Raw genomic sequence first — 24,596 nt, forward strand, 5'->3', positions numbered from 1 at the left:
AAAATAAACGTTTGCAGGGCACCTGTGCAATAAATTTTTAAAGATTGCTTGGAAACGTTCTTTATGCTGACACCATTGAAGTTCTGTGACAAAGCAAGTCATGGGCCTGTATGATTAACCATTATCACTTATGAGTATCCGTGTAGCAAATTTAAAATCTTTTTTCTGTAGATGTCACTGTTGAGATCCAAACAGTTCAATTACCCTTTCTCCCATAACCCAGCAAATATACATAAGGGGTTTTACAGCATTTTAGAGCAAACTCCTTTGGAATCTCCATACCTGGCACACTCACATTTAATACTATTTCTTTTATCCTGGCGTGTCTCAGACATACTTAGAAAGGAATTACTGCCTTTCAATCACTTTTAAGGCATTGCTCTTCCTATCCCGAGAAATAGAATTGATTTTGTCACAAGTGGTTCAACATTTGTATCGGATGAGAGTCTTGGTTGGCAGGCTTTGGCAATGTTCCCATCTTAACCCCCTGTGGATTTTTCCAGCAGATGGAAATTTAACTCCGTTTGGCGCCATTGTTTGCAAACTCAGGAGCTGGGCAGCAGTGGAAATAGTAGCCAGATTTGTGTTTCAATAGGTGTTGCATAATTACAGCAGGAGGATACGGGTGAGGGAGAAGATTCTTTGTTTCTAGGACAGTATCCCAGCTGTAGGAGCCAATGATTTCTGAAGGCTTTTTTCTCAGGGAAATACTAATGCTGAATTTCTGATCATAAAAATTGCACACGGTCTTTAAGCGCATCACACAAGGTTTCAGTGGCAGTACTGTGCAGCAGCAGACGTTGGGACTGTCTTGTCCATTTCATCTTATCATTCTTCTCCTTGTAATGCCTTTTCATTTTTAAAAATCATGACATTTTAATTATCTGTTTGTTGGTGTCTTAGTGCTTCAGCACTGTACAGTGTATGCAATCCTTTAAACAGTGGAATATATTTTTGGTTTAAATTCCTGATTTGAGTAGAATTAACTTCTTTATTCAGAACAACAAAGATGCTTTGCTATATTTGTAAAAAAGGTGCATCTGCATATATTGATTCACTTTATCTGAACGTTAACATTTCATTTTCAAATATTTTGAATTTGTTTTATCTCTGCAGGAAAATTGGGTGATAGTCTATTATTAAGAAAACTCAGGAAAATGACTGGTATATTTTGGAAACATTTGTTAGGCCTCCTATTGTTGTGCAACTTTCTCTGTAGCATTTAAACACCACAATAAAGCCCACCAGTCTGTAATGACTGCGCAGTATACCGCTGATGACCAAGGCTTGATTCCCATTTCTGGAGACACTACTACATTACCAGACATCTCCTCTTCTCACCATTGTGACATAGTGAAGTTTGGAATGCCAGCTGGCTTAGGAAGTATTTTTAGCGCCACGTTCCTTAAAAAAATATTTCTTCCATGCATGGAAGACTGTATGCCTAGGTTACTGCTTGTTGACCCCTTTTGCCTTGGTTGCAGGGATGTACATTGGGCAGCTGGTAAATTCTGTTTATCGGGTCCTGTGCTCTGTGCAGTGAAGACAGTGTGCGGATCTCAGGAGTTCTCTTGGGGAAACTTTCCACTGTACTTTATATCTTGACATTGTGCAGACTTAAAGCAGGATTTTGGCAGGGCAATACTTGTGCATGTTCTGGATGCACTGGTACTTTCATTCACCTAATAAACATTCTGTCAATTGAATCATTTTTCCCATGACTGTTCAAGGTTTGACAAGTGCATTACATTTTGGTAAACTGCCCAAAGGTGTTCTCGCTAAAGATTTTAGAAACCCAGGCAGGTCAGAGTAAACCCACCAGAATTTTTTCAGGATCCCACGGGGAAAATGCTGAGGGAGCTAAGATTATTGCATTACCTTCACGTTGTTCTTCTGTGTTTTCCAAATACAGAGCGAATTTATTTTCAGTGTTCATCATTTGATTCTACTGGCATTGCCTCAGTGGTCTCTTCTTCAGAATCCCTTGGCTCACAAAGCAACTAATGAAAATCAATGAGACAAGAAACACTCCTTGTCTTGGATACTTTCGTTAGTACAGTACATTTTGAATTGCAATTAATTCCTAAGAAACAGAGTGTAAGCAATGCTTATACCTTAGGGGAGACTCTTATCATCTGCAGTTGCTAGTTGAGCATGGAAAATCACAACCAGCTATTTAAACTAAAGATTTTCCAGTCTGCTGCTTTACTAGCTGTATAGGTTGAGTATTGTCTTCTTTTACTTTGTTTTACCATATGTTTTTTTATGATTGGGGGTGGACACGTCTTAAAGGCAGTTGTACATTGGGGTATAGGAACTTGTTTTTAATGTAGGAATATCATTGTTTTTTAGCCATATTTAAGTCAGCCACTCCCTATCACTGCTTTGAAATGTTTTGAATTTTAATAATTCAATATTTACTTAAAATTGGGTGTGTTGTTTGTTCAAAACGATCAAGTTCTCTGAGCTGAAATGTTCTTCTGTAAAGCAGGTCTGGGAACAACAGATCAGATTACAATTTGTTTCCCAAATTTTCAAATAAAATTCCAATCACTTAAAATTTTAGGTGCAGTTGATATATCTGATTTCTCTGTGTGTTCTGTTCCTTATTGCAGTTTTCATTTAATATGGAGCCATTTTTTTTAGATTTTATAGGGAAATAACAAATAGTATTTTTTGTTTATAGTATTTGTTGTTTACAAACTATTGTGTGGTTATATTGGATGATAATATTTCTCCCTATAACTTTGTTTCTCTCCTAATGGCATAACTATGATGTTCTCATTTAAAGTAGAGACATGCTCAGAAATCACTGATGTGATAACAGCTTTTCGTTTTCACAGTGTGCAGTCATACACTTAATTCCCATTTACTTTAAAAAAAACATAGACATGTGACGTTTGAAGCAACTGTAAACCAGACCATCAGGAGTCTGTAAATTAAAATATTTGTGTAGCACACATTGCTCTAGATAACAGTCCAGCCTATAGTATTTGGTGAATACAGTTGCTGCTTTTTACATGAACATTTAAAATAAATATTTAAAGATTCATAGTAACAACATCCTTGAACTTTAACATATTAACTCCTTGATTATCCAGTTGTACTTTATTTTACATTTACAATATGCTTACGAAGAATGCTACAGCCAGTGTTGGTAAGAAGATTAAATGTCAGTAAATTTGAGTATTTTTCTGTTACTCACTCGGGGATGAACAGTAATTGATCTGAGTTGTATTTTTATTCTTCGGATGCTCAGTTTCTTTGTCCCATTGCCGAAATTTAATTTAACGTGAGTTCAAACTCATTCCAGAGGCAGTGTTAACCGCATGAGGCGTTAGCAATTTTAGAGTTGGGGACTAGAAAGGTTTTGATTTTCCGTTAATCTTTTCAAGATTTTTTTTCCCCCTCTTTCCATCAATCAGCCTAAGAAGTGGCACCTCTGTTAGCTGTTCCTGAGACAGAGAGTCAGTTATTTATTTCATGTGAGGAACTTGATCTATTACTTTGTCCTCATTAAATAGACAGGTGAATGCTTGAATAACAAGACTGTAGCTTGGATCCCTGGGAATTAAGTATGTACTCTGTTTTAATATAGCTGGAGGTGCTAGTATCATTGAACAAAACCTGGATTGTTTGTGCAAGCTCCCTCTCATTTAATTTCTTTATTGCAGTTCAGCAAAGCAGTATTGTTTATTTCTTCCTTCTGTTAAAAAAACAACCGTGTTTAGTCTGTGCTGCCATTGCGTTCTTTCCTTCTTTTGGTAGGTTACAGTAGAACACACTGTAACCTATATTTTGGAAGTAAATTAGTGTCTAATAAAGTTTGAGATTGTTGAGTTTTGCTGGTACTTTTATGATGGGGAAGGAGAAGAGGGGGTAATGTTTGATGTGCGTCTGAGCTGGACTCATTGAGAAAGGTGACTTTGTTCTTATTTCCATACTGTTGATTGGTCCATGGTGAATCACAGCTCCCAGTATGTACAGCCCGTCGATTCAGCATTACAGAATGCTTTACAGTACTGTACAAAATAACACAGTTGCAATCTTGCTGAGCAGGATTTAATCAAATTCCTCAGATACGCAATTCTGAAAAAGGGGAAACCTATAGAGTTATTACAAGTGTGATTTCTTTCTAAATAAAATACATTTTTAATTTGGTGCCACATATTAACATAATTTGAAAAGCCCTGCCGCAGTATTTGTTATAATCCCCTTGGTCGGGTATGACGAGCGGAGAGAGACACGCAAGTCAGGTGCTTCCATGCGGGGAGATCCTAAGATCTAAGTTTTGTGCACCCCACTGGGAAAGCCCGTTATCCAGACCGGATAATGATGCCACAAGGACGTGTATCCTTCAGGCCAGAGCCTAGACCTGCCACTTTGTGTGCTGCTGCCTGCTGGGAGGGGAGGGGGGGGTCACACGTCTCCGCTGGCGTCTCCATCCCACGCTGGAGCGCGTGAAGGACATGGATGGACAAAGTGAGTGAAATTGGTTCTAGAGCTGAATTTTTAAACGCCTGTCTGTTAATAATGGAAAATGAAGATTCTGGAAAGCCTGTGAATAATTCACGAGTCCGCGCAATGAGTCGGAGGATGCTGACCTAATGCATGCGCAAGGTAGCGAGGCAAATCGGAAGGCAGACAGCCAGCCCTGGGCTCGTCTGCCACGTCGGAACAGCGAGCAGTGAAATTCAGCCTCTCTCCCACAGGCCCCGTTTGGCATGTAAACCACCAACTCTAGTTCACACAGAAAGTTTCACAACAGAGGCATAAAATCACAGATGGTTAATTTAACCTCAGGCAGATGTGCGCTGACGGTGTTATGAGGAAGGAGTTTAATCATTTAAATGACAAAAACAAAGCACAGCAGACTGAGGTGATGGTGTTGCCCTCGAAGTGTTCAGTAATGTTCATCATTTGCTCTGGAGGCACAAAGGTGTCATATTAATCCATGCACAAACTTTCAGCTTTCATCTACGTAGAAGGATGGCATTTTGAATCTAGGATAAGATCACTTTATTGGCTATATACAATTTCTTGTATTAGGAATGTATATTTTCACACACCCCAACTTGCTCTCCTTGAGACACACAGACAGGGAGAGAAGCTTGGGGTCAGAGCGCAGGGTCAGCCATTGATACAGCACCCCTGGAGCAGCTGGGGTTAAGGGCCTTGCTCAGGGGGCCAACGGAGTAGGATTCCTCTGCCGGCCACGGGATACGAACCGGCAGCCTTCCAGCCACAGGCGCAGATCCACCCCACTGCTACTGAACTTCCCTGAAAATTAGTGCGCTGCAATATCTTGTTTTAGCTAAACTAGTCTGATTTCTACACTTTCACCATTTATATTTAGATGAAGATGAGCCAACGTTAACTTTTTTTTAAGAAGAACATTAATGTGGGTTTGGGTTGCAACCTTTGATACATTAGTTCTTAAAATGCTTTTCAAACTCGGTTTCACAGTTAAAATATGCTGGGCTTTGATGACAACAGTCATAGGTCCATGCCATACGCTCTTGTTAAAAATTGATAAAATGGAAAGCTATAGGCAGTGGAAAAAAAGGCAAATAATAGAGTACATATCTGAAATTCTATCGAGTCAGGAGGGTAAAATTATTTAATAACCTTGAGTAAAATGCATAACATGTTTGGGACACACTGTACCAGTGAAATTATTTTAATTTTTAAAAGCATGGCTTAAAGGAGAAGGAAATTACCATTTCTTAAAAAAAACACTCAAATATAATTTTAAAATACATTTAGCCTGACATTTTTAGGTAATGTGCTCTGTGTGGAAGAATGAGAATTTTACAGTTCTTTTTGAGGAAAATGCCATCCACATTCTAAAATGGAAATACATTGTACACTAGATATAATAGCCTCTTGATTGCCCTTTTGTAAGCAATGCATTTAGACATGTAATGAATATACTCATTAGTGTACAGCAAGCAGAAGTGTATACACATGGTTCCAGTCAAATATGAAGCATGTTCTGTAGCTGAAAGAGGATGTGCTGAGTGCTTGTGTTACACATTCCTGCTGTATTGCAAACATAATGAAATACTGTAAGTAGGATGTGCTGGACAAAACTAGTTTTTCATTCTCTTTTATGGCTTCTTTACAAAATACAGCTTGTTCTCAAATGATTCCAACTTTGGAAACACAGGATGAGTTCTGTAGTGCAGACATCACCGTCTTGAATCCGGGCAAAGACAATAGCTAATAGCCTCTGGGTTTCTGCATTTGTGTGACATGTTGTGTGGCCTTGTGTCTGCAGGTTATTGTTATTCCATTTAACGAGTGACCCCTGTGTATTGTGATGCACCAGTAACCTTGCAGTGCTACCAATGAGAATCTTATCTTCTTATGTGATCTCTGGCTGTCTTGGCAATGTGGGTCAGCTATAATAATAAGAAGCAGATGGCCTAACAGGAGTATGTTGCTGGCAGCATGTGTGTCAATGTTCACTTCATCTCTCCTGTGCAAGTACGCTTGCTGTCGTAAACATTACAAATTGGCAGTTCCGACTGGGAACAGTTAATTGTTAATTAAAAGAAGTGTGTGTTTGTTTTTTTACAGAATATTAAATAAAACATTATGTTGACTTGGCGTGCAAACTATTGGTGATTATGACCATTTATTTTTGGAGTTATTTTAAGCTGTATGCTTTATCTGAAGCAATATCTCTTCTCTTTGTGATTATTATAATTGGTGGTTGTTAAAGAGCATGAAAATGGAGAAACTATTGTCCTCACGCTTTGTTGTGTACTGTTTTCAGATGAATGATTATGTACCTAATTCCTTGTGAGTTTGGTTGCAACCCTTAATTTGCTTTTCATACTTAAGCCTGTACCACTAGACCACTGCTGTATCCTCGCCCATGCTCTATAAAAACAAGTTTTAAAATCAGCCCAGCCCTCCATTGGAATATAAATATCATAAACGTCCACCCACTCAAAGACCCAAATTCTCTGTTTCATCTTACAGAAGCAGCTTGTTCATCTATTCCAGAAAATGTGGTGATGTTAAACACGATGGTTTCTAGAAAACCTCGTCCCTAGCTGTAAGATTTCTTCTGCCGTAGCCTGAGCAGATACTTGATGACCTAGTGACCTGTCTACTCTCTGTACTCAGCACAGAGGCCCGGGGAAAATTGCCCATTTGCGAAACTGAGTGGAAATGAATTTGTGGACAGTGATAAGTGTGAAGAGTATGATACTAAGTCTAGTTGTAGCAGCTGAGTCAGTGAAGTTCCAATCAAGATGGAAGCCTGGGACTCTTTGACTTCATATTCACATTTACAAAAATCAAGAATATAACCGGTGGTGGTTCTGTAATAAGGCTTGTCAGGGGTTTAAGCTTCCTTAGTTAAAGAAGAAAAACTCCACACTTTAGGAAAACCCTGCATGTATCCAGAATGCAGCTCATTGTGTAAACCTTGCTCCTCACTACCCATGCAAAACTAATACTCAATATAGTTACTAATAGCTAAAACATGTTACTATAGTGTCTCTAATGACATAAAGTTAAGGCTACACGAATGAAAGCCATTTGTATCAATTTCAAAGTAATGTGAAATGAGTTTAGCAAAACACTACTGACTAGGTTTTATTAATAATGTGTATGTTTTTAGATAATCTGTAATTGCTTGAGGTAAAAAACGTTAATAGCTTAAAATGATGTGATCTTGGCTGAGCAATCCAAATTCATAATGTTTTCCTGAAGCCTTTACCAATTTTCCCAAATAAAAACAAGTTTGTTAAACAAGTATTGGATTTGGGTCCCAAAAATGCAACAAATTTTCATCTACAGTTTTAAGTTAACTAGGCGAATTGGGACATTTTAGTTTGTTGAGAAGTGCTCGCACATAGAATTGCATTGACGTTTTACAAGTTTTTTCATCGTTCTTGCTCCTAGAATTAATTGACGTGGTTAATCTTGTTTATCGTACGTGGACAGTGTTGGCTGTTTCCTTACCACCTGAAATTCCAAACGTAGGGTCTGATTCATACTGTGAACATTCACTTTGGATATAAAACAGGCATCAAGAAGCTGTATGTTTTTATGTTTTACGCCTTTTCAAACCCTTTGACATTAGATTTTGAAGCCACCTCCACCTCCACAGGTGCAGTAAAAGTAGCTTTTGAGATTATGCCAGAGGACTATGGTAATCGATTCAGGTGTTAATGAATTCGTGGCAGTGTTTGCTTTAGATAAGATGTGTTCTGCACCTGATTGGATTAGCTCTTTTTCACTGAATAATCCTCTTTAGGACTTCCAGACAGCTGGAGTTAACTTTTTTTTGGTCAAGTGTGTAAACATGCCGGTTGATTCTGTAATCTGATAGATTAAAGCAACGGTTTCTTTGGTGACGCGAGACACCAGTGCATCTATATACCCGTGACCGCCGAGCTGTGCCGACCTTTAGAGTAGTTTGTAAATGTTGTTTCTGCTGTGGGATACAGGTGATAAAATTGAAGCAGTACAGGTTATCCGCAGTTGTATACAGTGTACACTAGAATCCACACCGGATTACTGTTTCATTGTGATACATTTCAAGATCATCTGCCAGCCAGCAGCCACGATGGTACATAATCGCAGACATCTCAAGATTTGCGCTTTCCGAGGGAATCTCGCGGTCTCATGCCTTGGTCTGAAAATCTCATGTATTTGCATCAAGTCTAGTTGAGTTTAAAAAAAAATGAAGCGAAGCAACGTAAATTCTTGGAACTTAAGATTCCATTAATTAACCAGATTTCCGTACATGAATATAAGAAACCATGAATATTTGCAACAGATAGTATGCAATCGCACTTTTTCGAAGGAAAATTTCTCGCACTAGGGTTTTGGACCGTCGAGTGTTACGGTAGTAAAATGTAGAAGAAAAAAGAGAAAAGGGCCCAAGATCCTTTTTCGCTTTGTTTCATAATGCATTACAGTTCACAGTCAAAATTTTTTTTTGTATAAGACCTTAAAATTGATATTAATGCAAAATCAAAGGGCTGGCCTAAAACATTAATCAACAGTTGAAATGAATTAACCTTTATGGCCCCTAAGAGAATTTGTCTCAAAACCTAACATATATGATAAATGTAATAAAATACCACAACAGTACAATACCATAATACAAAACAATGTTTAACAACATTGCTTAGTCAACAATGTGTGGTACTGCTTTGAAATTGGTTAGCAATGTGGGATCAAGTAGCTTTGTTTGTAAATCTGCAGAGGTAGTCATTAATCATGTATAATAGTGCAGCCACGGCCTTTCATATTGCACATACCGTATTCAAAACAGGCCACTCACCTTGAATGGATTCTGTAATATCAGCTGTGGACATAGAAACTCAGGGAATAATGTAACATTTCTTCCAGGTTTTTTTAAGCTTCTTTTTCGGGAGAATCTTTGGTTGGAACTGGGGGAAATGTAGGGACTAGTATCATCGGTATGAGTACTCACTTGAATATACGTACAATACAGGCAGAAGAATACTCTTATTAGACGTTTTAGACTCGGATCATCTGATTGCAGTGGTCATTGATGGAATTAGTTCTTTATTATGGGCCGATAGTGCATAAGGCAGGCAGAATGAGTAGCAGTGCGACAGCACAGGCAGAGGATTCTAATTTCACTGACAGGCTTTACAGCCGCTCAGGATGTTCGCTCCTTTGAAGTCTTTCCAGACTGTAAATCCTCACTGAAAAGGTTTAGATCTCTGCAAATGAAAGCCGACGTGTGCATGAATTCTTTCATATTCAGCGTGAACAATGGGGGCAGAGAGACGTGTAAGCCTTTGACAGAAGTTCAGTTTTAAAGCATGTGAGAAATGGCACAGTTTACCCTTCTGGAGGAGGGAAGTATACCCAGCGTTAATGCCATGCTTGAGAGCACCCAGCAGTAGCTAGAGATAATTAATGAATAGGCTGTGGTGAGGTTTGTGCTGCCTGGGTGTCCAGAAGAAATGTTTGTCACATTAAAAGGGCATGCATGGGCCAAATGGCCTGCTTTCGTTTTGTAATCTTTCCTTCATTTATTTTCATGAGGGTTAATTCCTTCTGTTTTCAGCTGCCTCGCTGCTAGAGCCTGATCCACTTGTAATTGCGCTGCTCTGACTCTCCCAAGTAAATTCAGCTGTTTGTGCAAGTGCCCTCTCCTGTAGCATGAAGGAGAGGTATTGCTTATAAATACATGAACACTGCCAGGTGAGCTTTTCAGTGACGCATTCTTTAATGTGTAGCAAAATGAAGAGGCAATTATAAATTACACTAGAATGTTGTTGGACCATCAATAATAATACTTAAGAATTTTAAATTTAAATTTATATTGTATATAATATCACTGATTTACAGCATTTAAATTTACAGCAAAGAGTCTGTTTGCTATGATTTCTAATTAATATCTGAGGTCCAGTGTGCTAATTAATTTTTAATTAATCTTTTTAAGAGTGGAGTTTTCAGAATTTTATTACCTGATTTGACATCAAATAACATTCGAAATGGGATAGTGTATCAGGAAGCACACTCTGAACAAACTGTAGTGCTATATTACTGTCCTGCCCTGGAAAGTGCTGTGCTTTAGGTGAAAAGCTATTGAAAAGCAGTTCCCATTTATTTTTGTAAGTACCTGTTGGTGTTTGAAGAGTGCAGCACTCCTGTACACAGCCAGAACAGCTTGTGCTACACCTGCCTTTTCACCAAGAAAGAAGTCTGGTTCCTGGAAAGGAAGGAGCCACCTCTTTTCTGTCGGAGGACACATCTCTGGTATGATCTCCACATTTCTGGAGACCGGGTCTCCTGAAACGGTCCGTCACATCTTTCCCTGTGGAACCTTGCAGACCTGTCAGAGGTCAGGGATGGCCAGTGTCACTTCACACAGATGTGTATCAGGAGGCTGTGCTGGGGAAAAGGCGTTCCCCTCAGCTTTTGTTTTTTCTCCAAGTAGTTCTGCTCCCTCCCTTTGTCTTTCTATTTATTAGAAATGGCTGTTCCAGCCTCTTAGAAGGACAGGTAATTGGCTGTTGAATATGGTACTTTGTGTGTAACTCTGAGAAGAGAAAGATATGCAGTTATTTACCTCTGTTTTCAAAGAGCTAAGCCATTCTTCTAGCTGTTGCATTCTCACTAAACACACACCCTCTCTCCGGGTTATGGAAAGGTTCTGTTCCACAAGTCTTTACGCAACCCTGGCTTTTACTGAAGTCAGAAGCTACCCTTTCTTAGCCACTGGGTGAACATAACTGTATGCCTTATAGAGAATTACTGCTCTTTGTATTTATAAAAACACTTCATGGAAAAATGATTTAAAGCTTTAGATTTATAATAATGAAGTACCTAATCTAGTATGAACTTAAAAATATATAGTAAAGTAAGGTGTTTGTATTCTCATTAAACGTTTAAGTTGAACACATAGGTTTGTTTAAAATGTTGTACTCCTGTGTGGCTGCTGTCTAAACAGGTCTGTAACGTGTTTCTACCAGAAACATGTCTTCTGGTAGTGGGAACTAGCAGTGGGTTACCTTCAGTTTCCTTACCAGACTTCTCTCCAGCTGAGTCACCACGCTATCATGAACTAGTGATTCATAATTGCTTCTGGTTGGCATTAGCGCTAGTGGGTTCTCCTCTTATGAACTGTTCAGAGCCTTATCTGTTTCCTGTTTTACTGGAGTGCTGTCTTGCTTTGATTATCTTTCAGCTCAGTTTGTCAGCAGAGGTATTAGATGCAAATACTTAAATGTTACATCTGTGGATTTCCCCAGTAATAAAGTTGGTAAAATGTAATAATTGTGGCCCACATTACTTCTCCCTGTTTCTCTCTCACAGAGAAACACAGCTTAACATTTTTAAAATGTGGGGAATTTAACATTGATCAGCATTCTGTAACATCACAGCACCATGGCATTTTATAGTCGGCAAAACTCCTTGAAATTGTGGTTTAAAAAGGGTTTCATTTTAAACCTTCAGAGTATACTGGAATATGTTTTTATTAGTGACTAAAAGCCATCCTTGTTCTCCAGTTTTTAGAGTTGTAATTACCGGAATCGCCCAGAAACAAAGCCGGACAAAAAGCAAATATTTCCTCGATGGCAAAGTACAATTAAACGCGCTTACCTTTGCACTAAGACCCTCAGCCCCACCTTTCCAATGTACTTGCATAAAAATCACAGAGCAAACAGTAGCCAGATGGGTTAGAGCAATTCATCCACAGCCAGTGACGGCAGCGGATTGCCCACAGTCCTTAAAAAAAACGCTTGTGTCTGCACAGGGCACATGAGCTTTGATCAGTCTGGTGCTTCAACCAGTCAGGAATTATCCTGACAGCTATATCTGCATGGCGGGGTATAGGGATTTACATCTGGAGTCTCTAGTAGGTAAATCCCCTGCTCGGGTGGTCAACACGATCCCGTACCCCTAAGTGTTGAGAAAGTGATGATTTGCAGGTACAAAGCCTTTAAACCCGCTGGGCTTTGTCACTTTTCCACAGTGCTGATTAAAGGTCAAGGGGAGTGCTCATCTAGTGTTTTTTTAATTTACAGAACAGAATGCAGTTCTCAGGGAAAACAAGGAACTTTTTTATTCCAGAAGATGAAGGTTAGCATTTAATATATATATAAAAAAAGAATCTGCAAGGAACAAAAGGACAAGATGTCACTGAAAAATGCAATCTCATGAACAAGTATGAGAGTCTGTTAGGAGCCAACAGACACACAAGTGGGCCTGTCCTTCGTGGCTGTTGTGTAATTTTAAATAAAGCCAACAGCTCCTTTTCAGAGCTTCAACATGCAAGAAAGTGTTTGTGAAGATTGTCTCCAAATTGTTTAAGGGACTGGGTTCCCGGTAAAGCCTTAAATTTCTACAACGTCTGGTGTTATAATCCAGCCATACATCCCTAACACCTAAGAAGTGTCTGTCTGGTGAAAGGACAGTGTTTCTGTCACAACTGCATCTCGGCGACGCCTGGTCAGATGTTTCTTCTTTTGGCCAGTTCTCGTAGTTCTAATAACATTCCGGACCGCAGGTACAAGGCAGGTGTCACTCGTCCACACTCGGCAGAGGAGAGACGGGGAATTCGTGGTACTGCATGTCCAGTGCGATAGATGTATCTCTAGATTTGAAAAAGAAGTGTAGGAAATTGATTTGGTTATTTTTTAAATTGTGGTAAATTATTTTAATAAAATATTTTAAAGCAGTATTAAATCAGAAAAAAACAAATTGATTGTTGTGACTGGCTAAAAGCAGTAATATAATTCCTGTCAGTATTCGTAGTTGTGTATTAGTAGACCTTGGAAGGTAAGAATGTAGAGCTATGATGTTGCACGTTTAGTCTCTCCTACAGTCCTTGAAGGTTTTTTTGGTAGTATTAGAATTTTGTGTAACCTGTATAATTGGTTTTATATTGTATTTAACATTTCAGTTATTGAAATGTGAGTTATTGAAGTTATTGTATTGAATTATTTAAGTCATTAAAATGTCAGTTGTTGAAGAGTGAAGCTATGAACATTTTAATGAAACGCCTAGATATGATGAGCTAGAAGCTAGAAGCTAGAAGGGTTTATTTCAAACAAAGTGTAAGGTTGGCACAGCAGTTGTAGAATAAGTACTTTTTACATTGCTCACACCTGAAGAAGGCTCCGCGGACGACACCTTGTGTTTTCTTTCTTCTCTTTTCAGCGTGGAATTAACCTATTACTGGTTCCTTTTTACATTGTATTAAAACTTAATTTAATAATTATGGAAACCAAAAACGGTCAATGCAACAATGCAACAGCTTTGTAAAATACATTGGATAGACCAGGTTTTATTAACATGGTTCCAAGATTTCCTGCTGACGCATACTAAGTGTCTCCCATTTTCCTGGCCATATTGCTGAGCACAGCATCTTTGATTCACCCTAGCACTATGCCCACTGTTGAGCTCTAATGGCTAATGGATGCTTTGGTTTGACTTCACATTAGGCCACAGCTATCGTTATGTCCCTGGTGCAACATAGAGTCTCATAGCATTCCTCGGCTTGTTTCCAGTTGTTTAGCTGATGCACAGGAGGGGTGAAGTCCTGCGTCACACGTGCATTGGTGTTCGGAACAAAGAAATAGGCTTTGAGACCTTAGGAAAGCAGTATTAGATACTCTACGCTTCATATACTGTTGTGCGATCCCTGCAATATTATTTAATGAAAAAATATGCTCTAATATGCAGTAGTTATCACAGAGTGTTTATTTAAAAATGAAGAAGCTACTTTTCGTGATGGCACACTTTCCAGTTTTAAAATGTTTCTAAGTAATGGAAATAGGTATGTCTTTGTTTTTGTGCCTGATGTATACAGTGTATGGACCTTTTTTGCACCCATGACACAAAAATGGTTCTCATGTTGTGTAGTGGAAAAACTAAACTTGAGTAATTGAGGACTATAGAACCATTGCCTTGCCCTAAAATGTTATTTTCCCCCTCCTGATAAGTCTGGCAGAGATGCAAATACAATAGATACTCCTATCTGTGAATATGCAACTCTGATGTCAGGTTTTTTATAGCTGGAGTATCTGTATCTCTAATACAGATACTGTATGTGACTGACTGTATTATGGCTGCTTCTGTCAAAAGGATGTTTTTGGGTCTTTGGATGGTATGGATTTTCATGTGCTGTGCCCTAGATATTGTGTAAATATTTCCATCCAAATAAATAAATTGGATTTTGTCTGTCAGGATACAGAGCAGATTACAGAGACAACCTGACATCTGTTTTGAGCTGATTTTCAGACAGATGGAAAGACGTAACCGAACAGAGTCAAGAGAAGGATGATGCACTCTAGGGATTTCGGACATAGAAAAAAAAGTTATTACCCCCGAAAGAGAATATTAGAAGAAGCTGCCTTTTCTGGAATCATGTCAGGTGTCTGCTGCTTTACATAGCATTTCATCTCGTATTGAACAGAAACTCACGTTCAATTGAAATTCTTATCTAAATGCACTAGCAGAGGACTAATTGTACAAGACAGAAATTGCTGCTTCGAGGGGCAATTCATTTCGGTATTTTGGTAACTTTGACAGTCGCCAGATGAGACAGCTAAATTGCTCAGGAAATTACATTCAATATCCTGCCATGTCTGTTACTGTTTTAGCATCCAACAAGGAACCCCTGACCAGATGAACAGCTGATACCACACACTTGCTTTTAAAGACGCAACAATGTCTTTTTTAATAATCATTAGGATTTCTTTTGAAAGTTTGGGAATTGACGTCACATGGTGCTTTTGAGCCCTAAAAAGGGATCAGCACCTTAACAGTTCTGTGTTCTCATTGTAGTTAAACTGGTATTTCGGTTTCTGAACAGTGCCTTTTGCCCACAAACTGTTTGTCTGCATTCAGGCGGCCTTTTCCAGCTCTGTTTTCTTGCCGTCTGTGCAAGCTGCTGAAATACACACTCATGAGGAAGGTGTAGTTTGACTGTGGGTGAGTAAATTGCCCCTTTCTTCCCTCCCCGCAGGTGCGAGCTCAGCGAGGCGGGTGGTGTCTGTGCAGAGCGGGCCCCTGTACCGCACGGAGGGCTCCCACATCACCATCTGGTGCAATGTCACGGGCTACACGGAGGGCGTGGAGCAGCACTTCGAGTGGTCCATGTATCGGCACTCGGCCCCCCTGCAGGAGATCAAGATCGTCAGCACCAACGAGGAGAAATACGCGTACGCGGTCTACGCCCAGCGGGTACAGAACAAGGAGATCTACATCGAGAGGCTGAGTGGCGACTCCGTGCTGCTTCACATCGCCAAGCTGGAGCTGAAGGACGAGGGCGTGTTCGAGTGCTACACCCCCAACACCGACGCAGAGTACCTCGGCATATACAGCGCTCAGACCAACGTCACTGGTAAGAGACGCTCTAAAGGTTTTCGGAGACTCTCTCGCCCAGTTTGCAGTCCCCACTGCTGCAAACCTTTTTACTTTTGTTTCACTTTTACTCCAGAACTTTTTTCAGTTTTAAACCTGAATCCCCGTTGTTGAAAACCTGTTGTTCTAAGAGTTACCCAGAATGTTTTTCAATTGGTTGCTTAGCTAAAATAGTTAGAATTGTAGATCTAGCCAAAATATTTTGTTTCGCAAGGTCAGGTTTAAGAAATTCATGTAGAACACAGCACATCCTTCCTCCATGAGGCTCCTTTGGCATCCTCAGAATTGCACAGATGTAAATGGAACAGAATACGTCAGCTTAGCTTGACATATTAGATATGTGGTTGCCTCCGGGTGCCTGGTTTTGAACAGAAGCTTCCTGTCTATTTAGAGATCAGCAGAGTGTATTTACTGAGCATTTAAACAAAACTCCAGGCTGAACTATGAAGAGAGGGGTTGATTGTACCCCCGTTTTTTTACGCAGTTGACCGCTTTAAGCTACAGATTTGGATTATTGTATTGTAAGGTTGCAAACCTTTACCAGTTTGGTTCATTTCCAACTCAAATTTGGAGAGATGGGAACTGCTGGATAGGTTTACAGTTCCTGGTTCGATGTGATGTTGAGAGATCAGGACAGTAAGAATGGGGTGTGGAGGCCTTTGCTGTGATTCTGAAGTATTGAGTGGGAGAGAGAAGTGTTGATGTGAACAGATGAGGAAGAGCATACAGTGACCTGCTGTGTTTCCAACCTCTTGACCTAATTTTCTTATCACTTGTATCGCATTACTGGACAAGTCCTCCCTCACAGCAGCTGCACACATCTTGCAGACAATGCGCTTGCGTGGTTTGAAACAGGAAAGAAATGTTAAGCATATGGTGAACATACTGTACCACATTACACCACTTCCCTAAACTTTTGAGACGCATGTAATATATTTACTCATTGCAAAATTTTAATAATGCTTGAAAAATGCTTTCCTCACTTCATGACTAACACCTGTGTAGTGTCGAATGTACTGAGAGAAACGGGAATCATGTAATCATGTGTTTACAGGTTATATGTGTGAATACAGGTTATTTTGCACACTGTTTGGATTTTGAAAGTTTATTATAATGGTGATAAGGCTCTTTGACGTTTGATCCCATTTGAAGTGGCATTTGGTGTTTTTCCAAATTGACCTTTAACAGCGCTTGTGACCGTGGATGTAATTGCCACCTTGAAGATGCTCTTCAGTTCCCGTCTCCTATCGCCTCAGGCTCTTCTGGGAGATTAACTTGCTTTTCCGCTTGAAGCTGGTAGCACTTTGACCCCTCTGCCATTCTCATTCATGGACGTGCTTCTGACTGTGTGCCCAGTTTGGTTTTAGTCTTGGTTTTGGACTTCAGCAGCCCAAGAATTATGTAAAATATTATCCCCTGCATTATCTTATGGGGTATTAACATAGTTTTTCTGCTGTTGTGTAGCTAATGAGGACTGTCACTTAGTATGCTGTTTTCATCGTTTGTTCTCCGCAGATAAAATGATTCATTCGTTTTAGGGATGTAGTTTAGAATTCAAACATGCGCTGTCTAAATCCAGACTTAAATTGATTTAGAAATCCGTTCATTTTATTCTCTGTTTTCATGGCCGAGCACTGTGTCAATGTCTTTCATACAGGCATGTCCTGAAAATGTGGTTTAAGAGGTATAAAATCAATTTAGTCGAAGAACCTAAAATCGGAGCAGAGAATTTCTACAAAGTACTCAGATATGACTGTTTACTCCTGGGTGGGGGTGTTTAATATTTTAAAAATATTAATAATAAATTGTTTTTATATGTTATTTTTTAAATAATTTTGTCACATCACATCTACATAGATGTTTAGTTTTTGTGATGAGACGTTTGTTTAAAGAGGGCCATAGCGTGGTGCACACTGAAGGCCATTTTTCAATATGAGTAACATTTTCCTTTTGGCTGTGAGGTGGAGATATTAACGGGATGTCACTCTCCAGCCTTCATCCAGCATGTTGCCAAATGCTTGATTACAAAATAATCTGACTTTTTCACCCAATTGTATAATCCATACATATTGGTTTTCATCGTATAATTATTTTGTATTCATTCAGAATCCTCTTTTCACTTCATTATAAATGGCTGAAGCAATGTCTAAAGCATTTTTCTTTCTAGATAACATTTTCATTTTCAGTTTATTAAAGTGAAAATCCGCAAAACGTCTTAAAATCTGCACCTCTGAGACCCGTTATTTAGCAAAAGGTCCCAGTATTGATACTAAAAATATGAGACAATGGTAATGAAACTGAATTTGCTTTCCTCTGGTTTAGCATTAAAGAGAGAGGTACTGAAGGGAAATATTGCTCTCTACAGCGTAAGCCTGTTCTGGTGTTTCATTTTGCTGTAACAATATCTGAGTTTCCTATTGTTTCCATGTTTACCTGCTTTAGACATACAAGAAAATGTTGTGTTTCATATACTTTGCTTCTGAAATTACAGCTGCCGTTTCACAGCCATTTTGATCAACTGATTTGAGTTCTCGGATACTCCTGCTACAGTTCCTCCCTTTTTCGTATGTCTGCAAAAACTGCAGAGGCACGTCTAGATAGACCTTTAGTTTCTGTGCCTGGAAATAAATTGCAAGGAACTGGTAAGAACAAGTAGAATGCTGTCTGCTCAAGGTTCCAAGATTTTCAGAAAGATAAACAAGGAGTGATGAAGTATATACTCTATACTCTGTAGTTTGTAATTCTACAGAAGCACTGCTGTACTGGCTTGCTCTGGCTTCATGGGCGTGCACTTGCTTCAGCTTTAATGTGGCTTGAAGATTTCTTTTGCAGGTGCAGACTTCCTAAATACATTTTTCTTTTCTCTGTTTCTCGGGACAAAAAGACAGCCCTAAAAAGTGTCCATTTGGAAAACCTGTGTATGCCTTTTAAGTTTATAGTATATAGATTACCAACAGGCTGAAAACACCTGTGCAATGTGAAATGTGCACCAGCAAAACAGTGTTTTCTTTTTGTTTTGTCATATGGAACATGAATGGAAACCTGCCTGGGTGAGTCCTGTTGCCAGATTTCAACCAAGGTTTTGAATCTTGGTCTTGCACTGTAAAAAAAGTGAACTTGTTTTATTATAAGATGACTTATTGGCCATATACTTCCAGCAGAGCAATGCATCCTAGTTGCAAAATAGCACATAGCTTTGGTCCAGCTTGATATTCAGAAATCAAGGGAGATTTCTGTGCTGAAGGCTTTTCCATAAGCAAAGCTTTAAAAACAAACCATGATGTTCTCGCATCACAACAAATTTGCAACCTAATAATATTTGAATGTAGTTCAGAGGTAAATGTGCAATTTAGAACATATTTTTTATTATTATGGTAATTAAACACTACCCACAAGACAGGAGACTGTAAAGGATTGTTCCCCTACATATATTTTTCAAGTTCCTGATTGAATCTGTAGTAAATAGTAATTCATTTGCTGTGCTCCAACTGATAAAGTATACAATAAGAAAGGTGAAACAATTTTACCATTTGTAAAATACAAATCATACTTTCAGAACCAATTTGGAATCTGTAATGGTTTTCTGCTCTATAGCAGTGAAAAGATAAACCATATTAAAGAGATTACTGTTGCATATATTATTGAAATTGCTAATGGGTTTAGATATTTTCAAATCATTGCATAAACAGGCTGAATAAGAAATTAATTTATTGTGAATCCTTTGCTAATACAGCAGAAACTGAAAATGACAAGGTATAAATACACAAGAAAAACATATTTTAAGTGGGTTAGCAAATTAGCTATTGCAGTGCAATTAATATTTTTTTCCCATTGTTGAAAATAGTCTGTATAATTTATTCCCTGCTTCAGCCTTCCATTAAACATCAGTTTGTATATAGTATGTTGTAAATATATTTTTATGTTAATATGGTGTAAGTTTAGCTATTACCAAGTTGAAAAACCTGTCTTTTTCCTCCCTTAATATAACACAACACTTGTTTTTTATTGTTTTGCAATGGGTGATGTCAGGCTGTTTGTTTCCTTTGGCGGTCATACCTTATATTTCAGCTTTTTAGCCATTTCCAAAGAGGACTGACATGATCAGCACAATTTTACCATATTAGTTGTTGCATTATCTACGGCATGGAATTCAGTTTTCCTGGCACGACTCCTACTTACTGTGTGAAGTGGTATTGTGTCTTCTTTCCCTCTTGGGCTGTTATGATTTGCTTTCCATTTGTTACAGACAAGAATTAAAGTTGTCAGCCATTTTCTCCTGTTTGGCAGCTCTCCAACTGATCTGTACGGCAGTAACAAAAAACCAGATCTTAATCACTCCTTGGCTGTTGGAATGTCTCGAAAAGCCTTGCAACATTAAAGAATGCTTCAGTTCAAATCATATAATGTGAGGTTTGAATTCTTAACCTTTCATTCCAGGGGCTTATGCAAAATATTCTAACAATTTGCAATTTTAATGAAATTAATGACAAACCATGTGTTCATCTATTGCACTACTTATGAAGTAGCATGTAAAGGCACATGGTTCATTGTTAGGCATTGAATGGTAGATGTAAGCTGCACTTGTAAACTCTTTCTCGATTAGTTGTACTTGACATTTGATACTTTATGAAATGGAGGTCACTGAGTGTAATCTCTTTGGATACATTTGATGAGACAAGCTTGAGTTTGATGCACAACGTTTATCTAAATGTCCATTATTATTTTTTGTTCCCTTCAGTATCTAAGTAAGCATTTTATAGATCTGGCCAAAAAAATCCCCATATGGTTTGTGATGAAAAAATATGGAGATCTCTCGTTGTCACTGGATAAAAGTTTTAAAGTGTGGAAGCAGTCTGCCTTCTCTTTTTCAGTGTTCTGCTTTGCTTCAGTTAAGTTGCTTTGGCATGTCACTGATTTTACAAACCATATCTAAGACTACAGCTCGGCTAGCAGGATTATGTGTAATAAAATGCTTAAAGTGAGGGCTATGCCTTTATTTATCGTTATAAAAATGTTATGTATTTGATGAGATATGTTGCTGCTCCTAACAGAGAGTTAAACTTGATGCACATTCTTCTTTTTCTGAACCCCATCCAAATTATTTTAATTAACACCCCTATCTTTGCTGTTTTTTCCCCTCACTTGTGTGGCATGCTGATATCTGTGCCATGGGCACCAGGAGCTGGGAAAACTGAGAGATTCCACTGAGTCTTTTTTGATGTGGTACAGCCGTGTGTTAACCGTCAGCACATGTCAGCTTTTGCCTTCATTTAGTTGGATAAAATAAATCTCCTATTTTTCTTTTGGATTCTTTCTCATCTTCAGAACACAAATTAACACAGACAGAGTCCAGGTGAACTATCTGTGCTAACTGGTGAAGGGGACATTAATTTATTTTCAAAGAATGTGTTTATCAAGTAGAAACATTTATTAAGTAAATTAACAGTTTCTTTTGTACGGAGTTAGAAACTGAACATTGTGCTGTACTTTTAATTTCTGCTATATAGTTTAATTTGCTTAATTCTGCATTCCATTAAATGTTCATTCAAATTTCATTTTAAGTTTTCTCTAAACTTAAATAATTTACAAGTTTTATATCCAGTGTGTCTCTCTCCTGCTGCTTTTTGTGTCTTCATGTATAGATCAAGATTTTATTTTTGTTTTGAGTGACTTTTTTTCAGCAAGGCTCTTTTGTACAAAAATACCACAGTGCTCCTTAATTTTAGATTACTGTGAATATGTGGTTCTTTAAGAAACAATCAAGGAAACCATCAATTGTATCCAAAATAAATAAATAAAGCATACCTTACTGAAACTCCAAATTAAAAAAAGTACTGCAGATAAATGATAGATTGTAAATACAAAAAGCTAAAACTATACAGCTTTCATTAGTGATTTACCAGGGATAGTGGGTTAAAGGTCTTAATTGACCAACAACTGCATTTAAGAATTATACAGTATAAGATCATCTTTGGATATTTGTTTTCAGTTAAGAAAACAGGTCTGCCTCGCAGATGGTATGTGTCTCCAGATGACAGTCGGTGTTCGTAATGCACTGTCCTAAACATCCCAGATGGCCTCTGGCTGTTTTAAGCTGCCAGAACGTGTGAGTGCTCAAGAGGAGAATGGGCAGTTTCCCTGCTGTTGGACCTTGGCCATACCCTATGGGCAACACTGAATCTGTGCCTTGCTTAAAAACGGCAGCATAGGTTGCCAATGGTAAATATCCTTGAGCAGCAGATCTATTAGCATGTGAAATGCACAGTTGGTCGGGGTGGGGTGGGGATGGCTGAACAGATGTGACTTGTTCGGATCCCCCTGTTAATCTGAGCAGGCCCAGGGCCTGTTGACATCTCGGAATGTCTTGTGTGTCGGAGACGGCTCTCTAAATCAGACAAGCTGTGTAATAACTCCGGCTGCCTTCCCACTGAAAGATGGATGATCGGCCAAGCAAGTGGTCCCTGCCGGTCCCTGCCGGTCTGAATGATGTATTTCCGCCGAGGGTGCAGAAACACTTGTCCAGGGAGATGGCAGGTGCCTTGAGCAGCTGGCTGGAGGAGTGGAGGAGTGAACAAGAGGGGGCGTGGCCGTCCCACTCACTGCCTCGCACGGCTTAAGAGAAAACCGGATTATTAGGCACAGGTGGTAACATATGACACATATCAGTTTCCTGAAGCAAAAGACACTGTAAAACTGAGGGAACCCCTGAGGGAATCGGTCAAATGTCACTGACGGGAGAAAGATTTGTGAAGAATAAACAAAAATACTAGTTGCAAAGATTTTAGTCGGGATATAATTGAGTTAGCACAAGTTAATATTTTAACATTTTCTGCATACTCAGCTACAGCAGTTTACAGTTGTCGTTTTTTTTTAGAAGAACTGAGGTTAATTACACACTCTTTTTATGTTCCTTAAGGGGAGAAAAGCAAAATGATGATGTTCAGATGTGTTTCAGTAACATAAGGAGTACGAAGTCGGTTATTTGAGTTGGTTAAGGTGATTCAGTGGAACAGTGCGCGGCACTGCTCACAAATCTGAAGCCGAAAGTCTTGGGTGACGCTTGCTGTGTGGGGGCAAGCAGTGTCACGTTGAGGGATTAAGAGATAATGCTGCTGAAACAGCGGGTGGAGCTCAGGTTTCACATGTGTTTCACAACCTTGTAAGAATAGTGTCTTCTGGTGAGCTTGCAGGTAACGATGACAGCCTAGCTACAGCCCCGCATAGCATGATGTTGCCACCATTGCAACAATACCACTCCCTCTCACACACCACTTGGAAAACCTTTCAGGGTTTCGTTTATACACATGGGGCTTGATCAGAGTGCACTCACTGTTGCCAGTGTCCAGGGGCGTCTTCATTCGGGCATGTGGCAGCCGTGCAGCCCAGTGCTGTTGTGCTGCGAGTGATCACCTGAGACATCTGAGGACTGTAGCCCCGGCGGCGGGCCGTGCGCGGTGCCCCGCTTTGTTGGCGGTCTGGTCATCCTCTTGGGATCAATATGCACTGTTGACCATTTCAGGGAGGATCACATGTACATTTATTGGAGCCTAGGCCTCTGAATTCTCTTGCAACTTCTCCTTTCGATATCCCTACAGGAACGTTCCTCGCGCATGTCCTGTCTCTGGTTCATCAAGCCCCGGCGCGGCGGCAGTGTGACTTGAATCCGGTCGCACAGGGAGGCTGTGTGCTCCCGTTGTAGGCACTTTGTATTCATGAGCCGCCCTCTCTTGCCACGCGTGTAAGAAGTGTCATTTCATACCCCGGTGGGGACAAGAAACGAATGTGACAGAGGGATGGGAGCCCCACGAATTTCTGCAGACATGTTGCCTTGTAACATGCTGAACCAGGTGAATAGATTAACATTGGGCTGAAAGATGTTACAGTTCTGCCGTGTTTTAGTGCACGCTTATATACCGGCTGAAACACTTCAGAGTTGTATTTTTGCCACTAGTTTGTATTCTGTAGATCGTCCGGTACAACCACGTCCCTCATGAGTATCTCTTGGTTTCTCTAGGCAGTAATTTCTCTAAGGAAATGATTTGTGCTTTTCCAGTCGAAGTGCCAGATTGAGAACATTGGTATCTCTCCCTTTCAAATCTTTTCGAAGCACTATCACTATCTGCTTGGATATTTTTCACAAGGTAGATTTTTTTTCCTTCTATGCAATCCCGTTTTGAATTTGTCTTGACAGTTCCCCAATTAATGAATAAGAGGATTTATTTCCATCTTTGGTGAGGTATTGATATTAATAACTTGAGGTATGCTTGAAGTTTCCTGAAGGGAGGCTTAATTTGTCACAGTGATATTCAGCTGGGGTGAGAGATCATTTTGAAGAAATGAGTGGAAACTGTGCATAAGCTGCAGAGCTGTCAGACGCCAGATGGAGACAGGCTGGAAACTGGCAAAAGGTGTCCAAACGCCCAGCGGTGCACAGTCAAGGATTTAGCACGGATGCCAATATTTACAAGGAAACTTTTATATTATTTCCCTTTTCATTTGTTTCAAAATAGCTCTGCTGAATGCACTCCTGTAGCTGGCGTTCATTCTGAAATTCGGTACCATCTGAATCTTGTGGGATAGGTAATGTAGTTATTTAACCTTCTGCTGAACAAGTTTCTTGTGTCACTCTGCCCCAAGATACCAAAGACCAAAATAATTTACGTGTATCCTTGCTTTAATACGGTTGTTGGTGTCATCCTGGTATGATAACGTGCTTG

At 39.4% G+C, this 24,596-nt stretch overlaps 1 protein-coding gene across 1 annotated transcript in view; it reads left to right on the plus strand.

Moving 5' to 3' along the window:
- igsf3 (immunoglobulin superfamily, member 3) overlaps window positions 1-24,596 on the plus strand; it is a 106,764-nt gene that overhangs the window by 3,031 nt on the left and 79,137 nt on the right. The window contains exon 2 of the mRNA XM_088644671.1: window positions 15,482-15,859. Within this exon, the coding sequence (XP_088500797.1) occupies window positions 15,482-15,859 (378 nt within the window). The remainder of the gene's footprint in view (window positions 1-15,481; window positions 15,860-24,596) is intronic.

The sequence above is a fragment of the Lepisosteus platostomus genome, chromosome 2 (assembly GCF_059453375.1).
Source record: "Lepisosteus platostomus isolate fLepPlt1 chromosome 2, fLepPlt1.hap1, whole genome shotgun sequence".
NCBI classification, from domain to species: domain Eukaryota; kingdom Metazoa; phylum Chordata; class Actinopteri; order Semionotiformes; family Lepisosteidae; genus Lepisosteus; species Lepisosteus platostomus.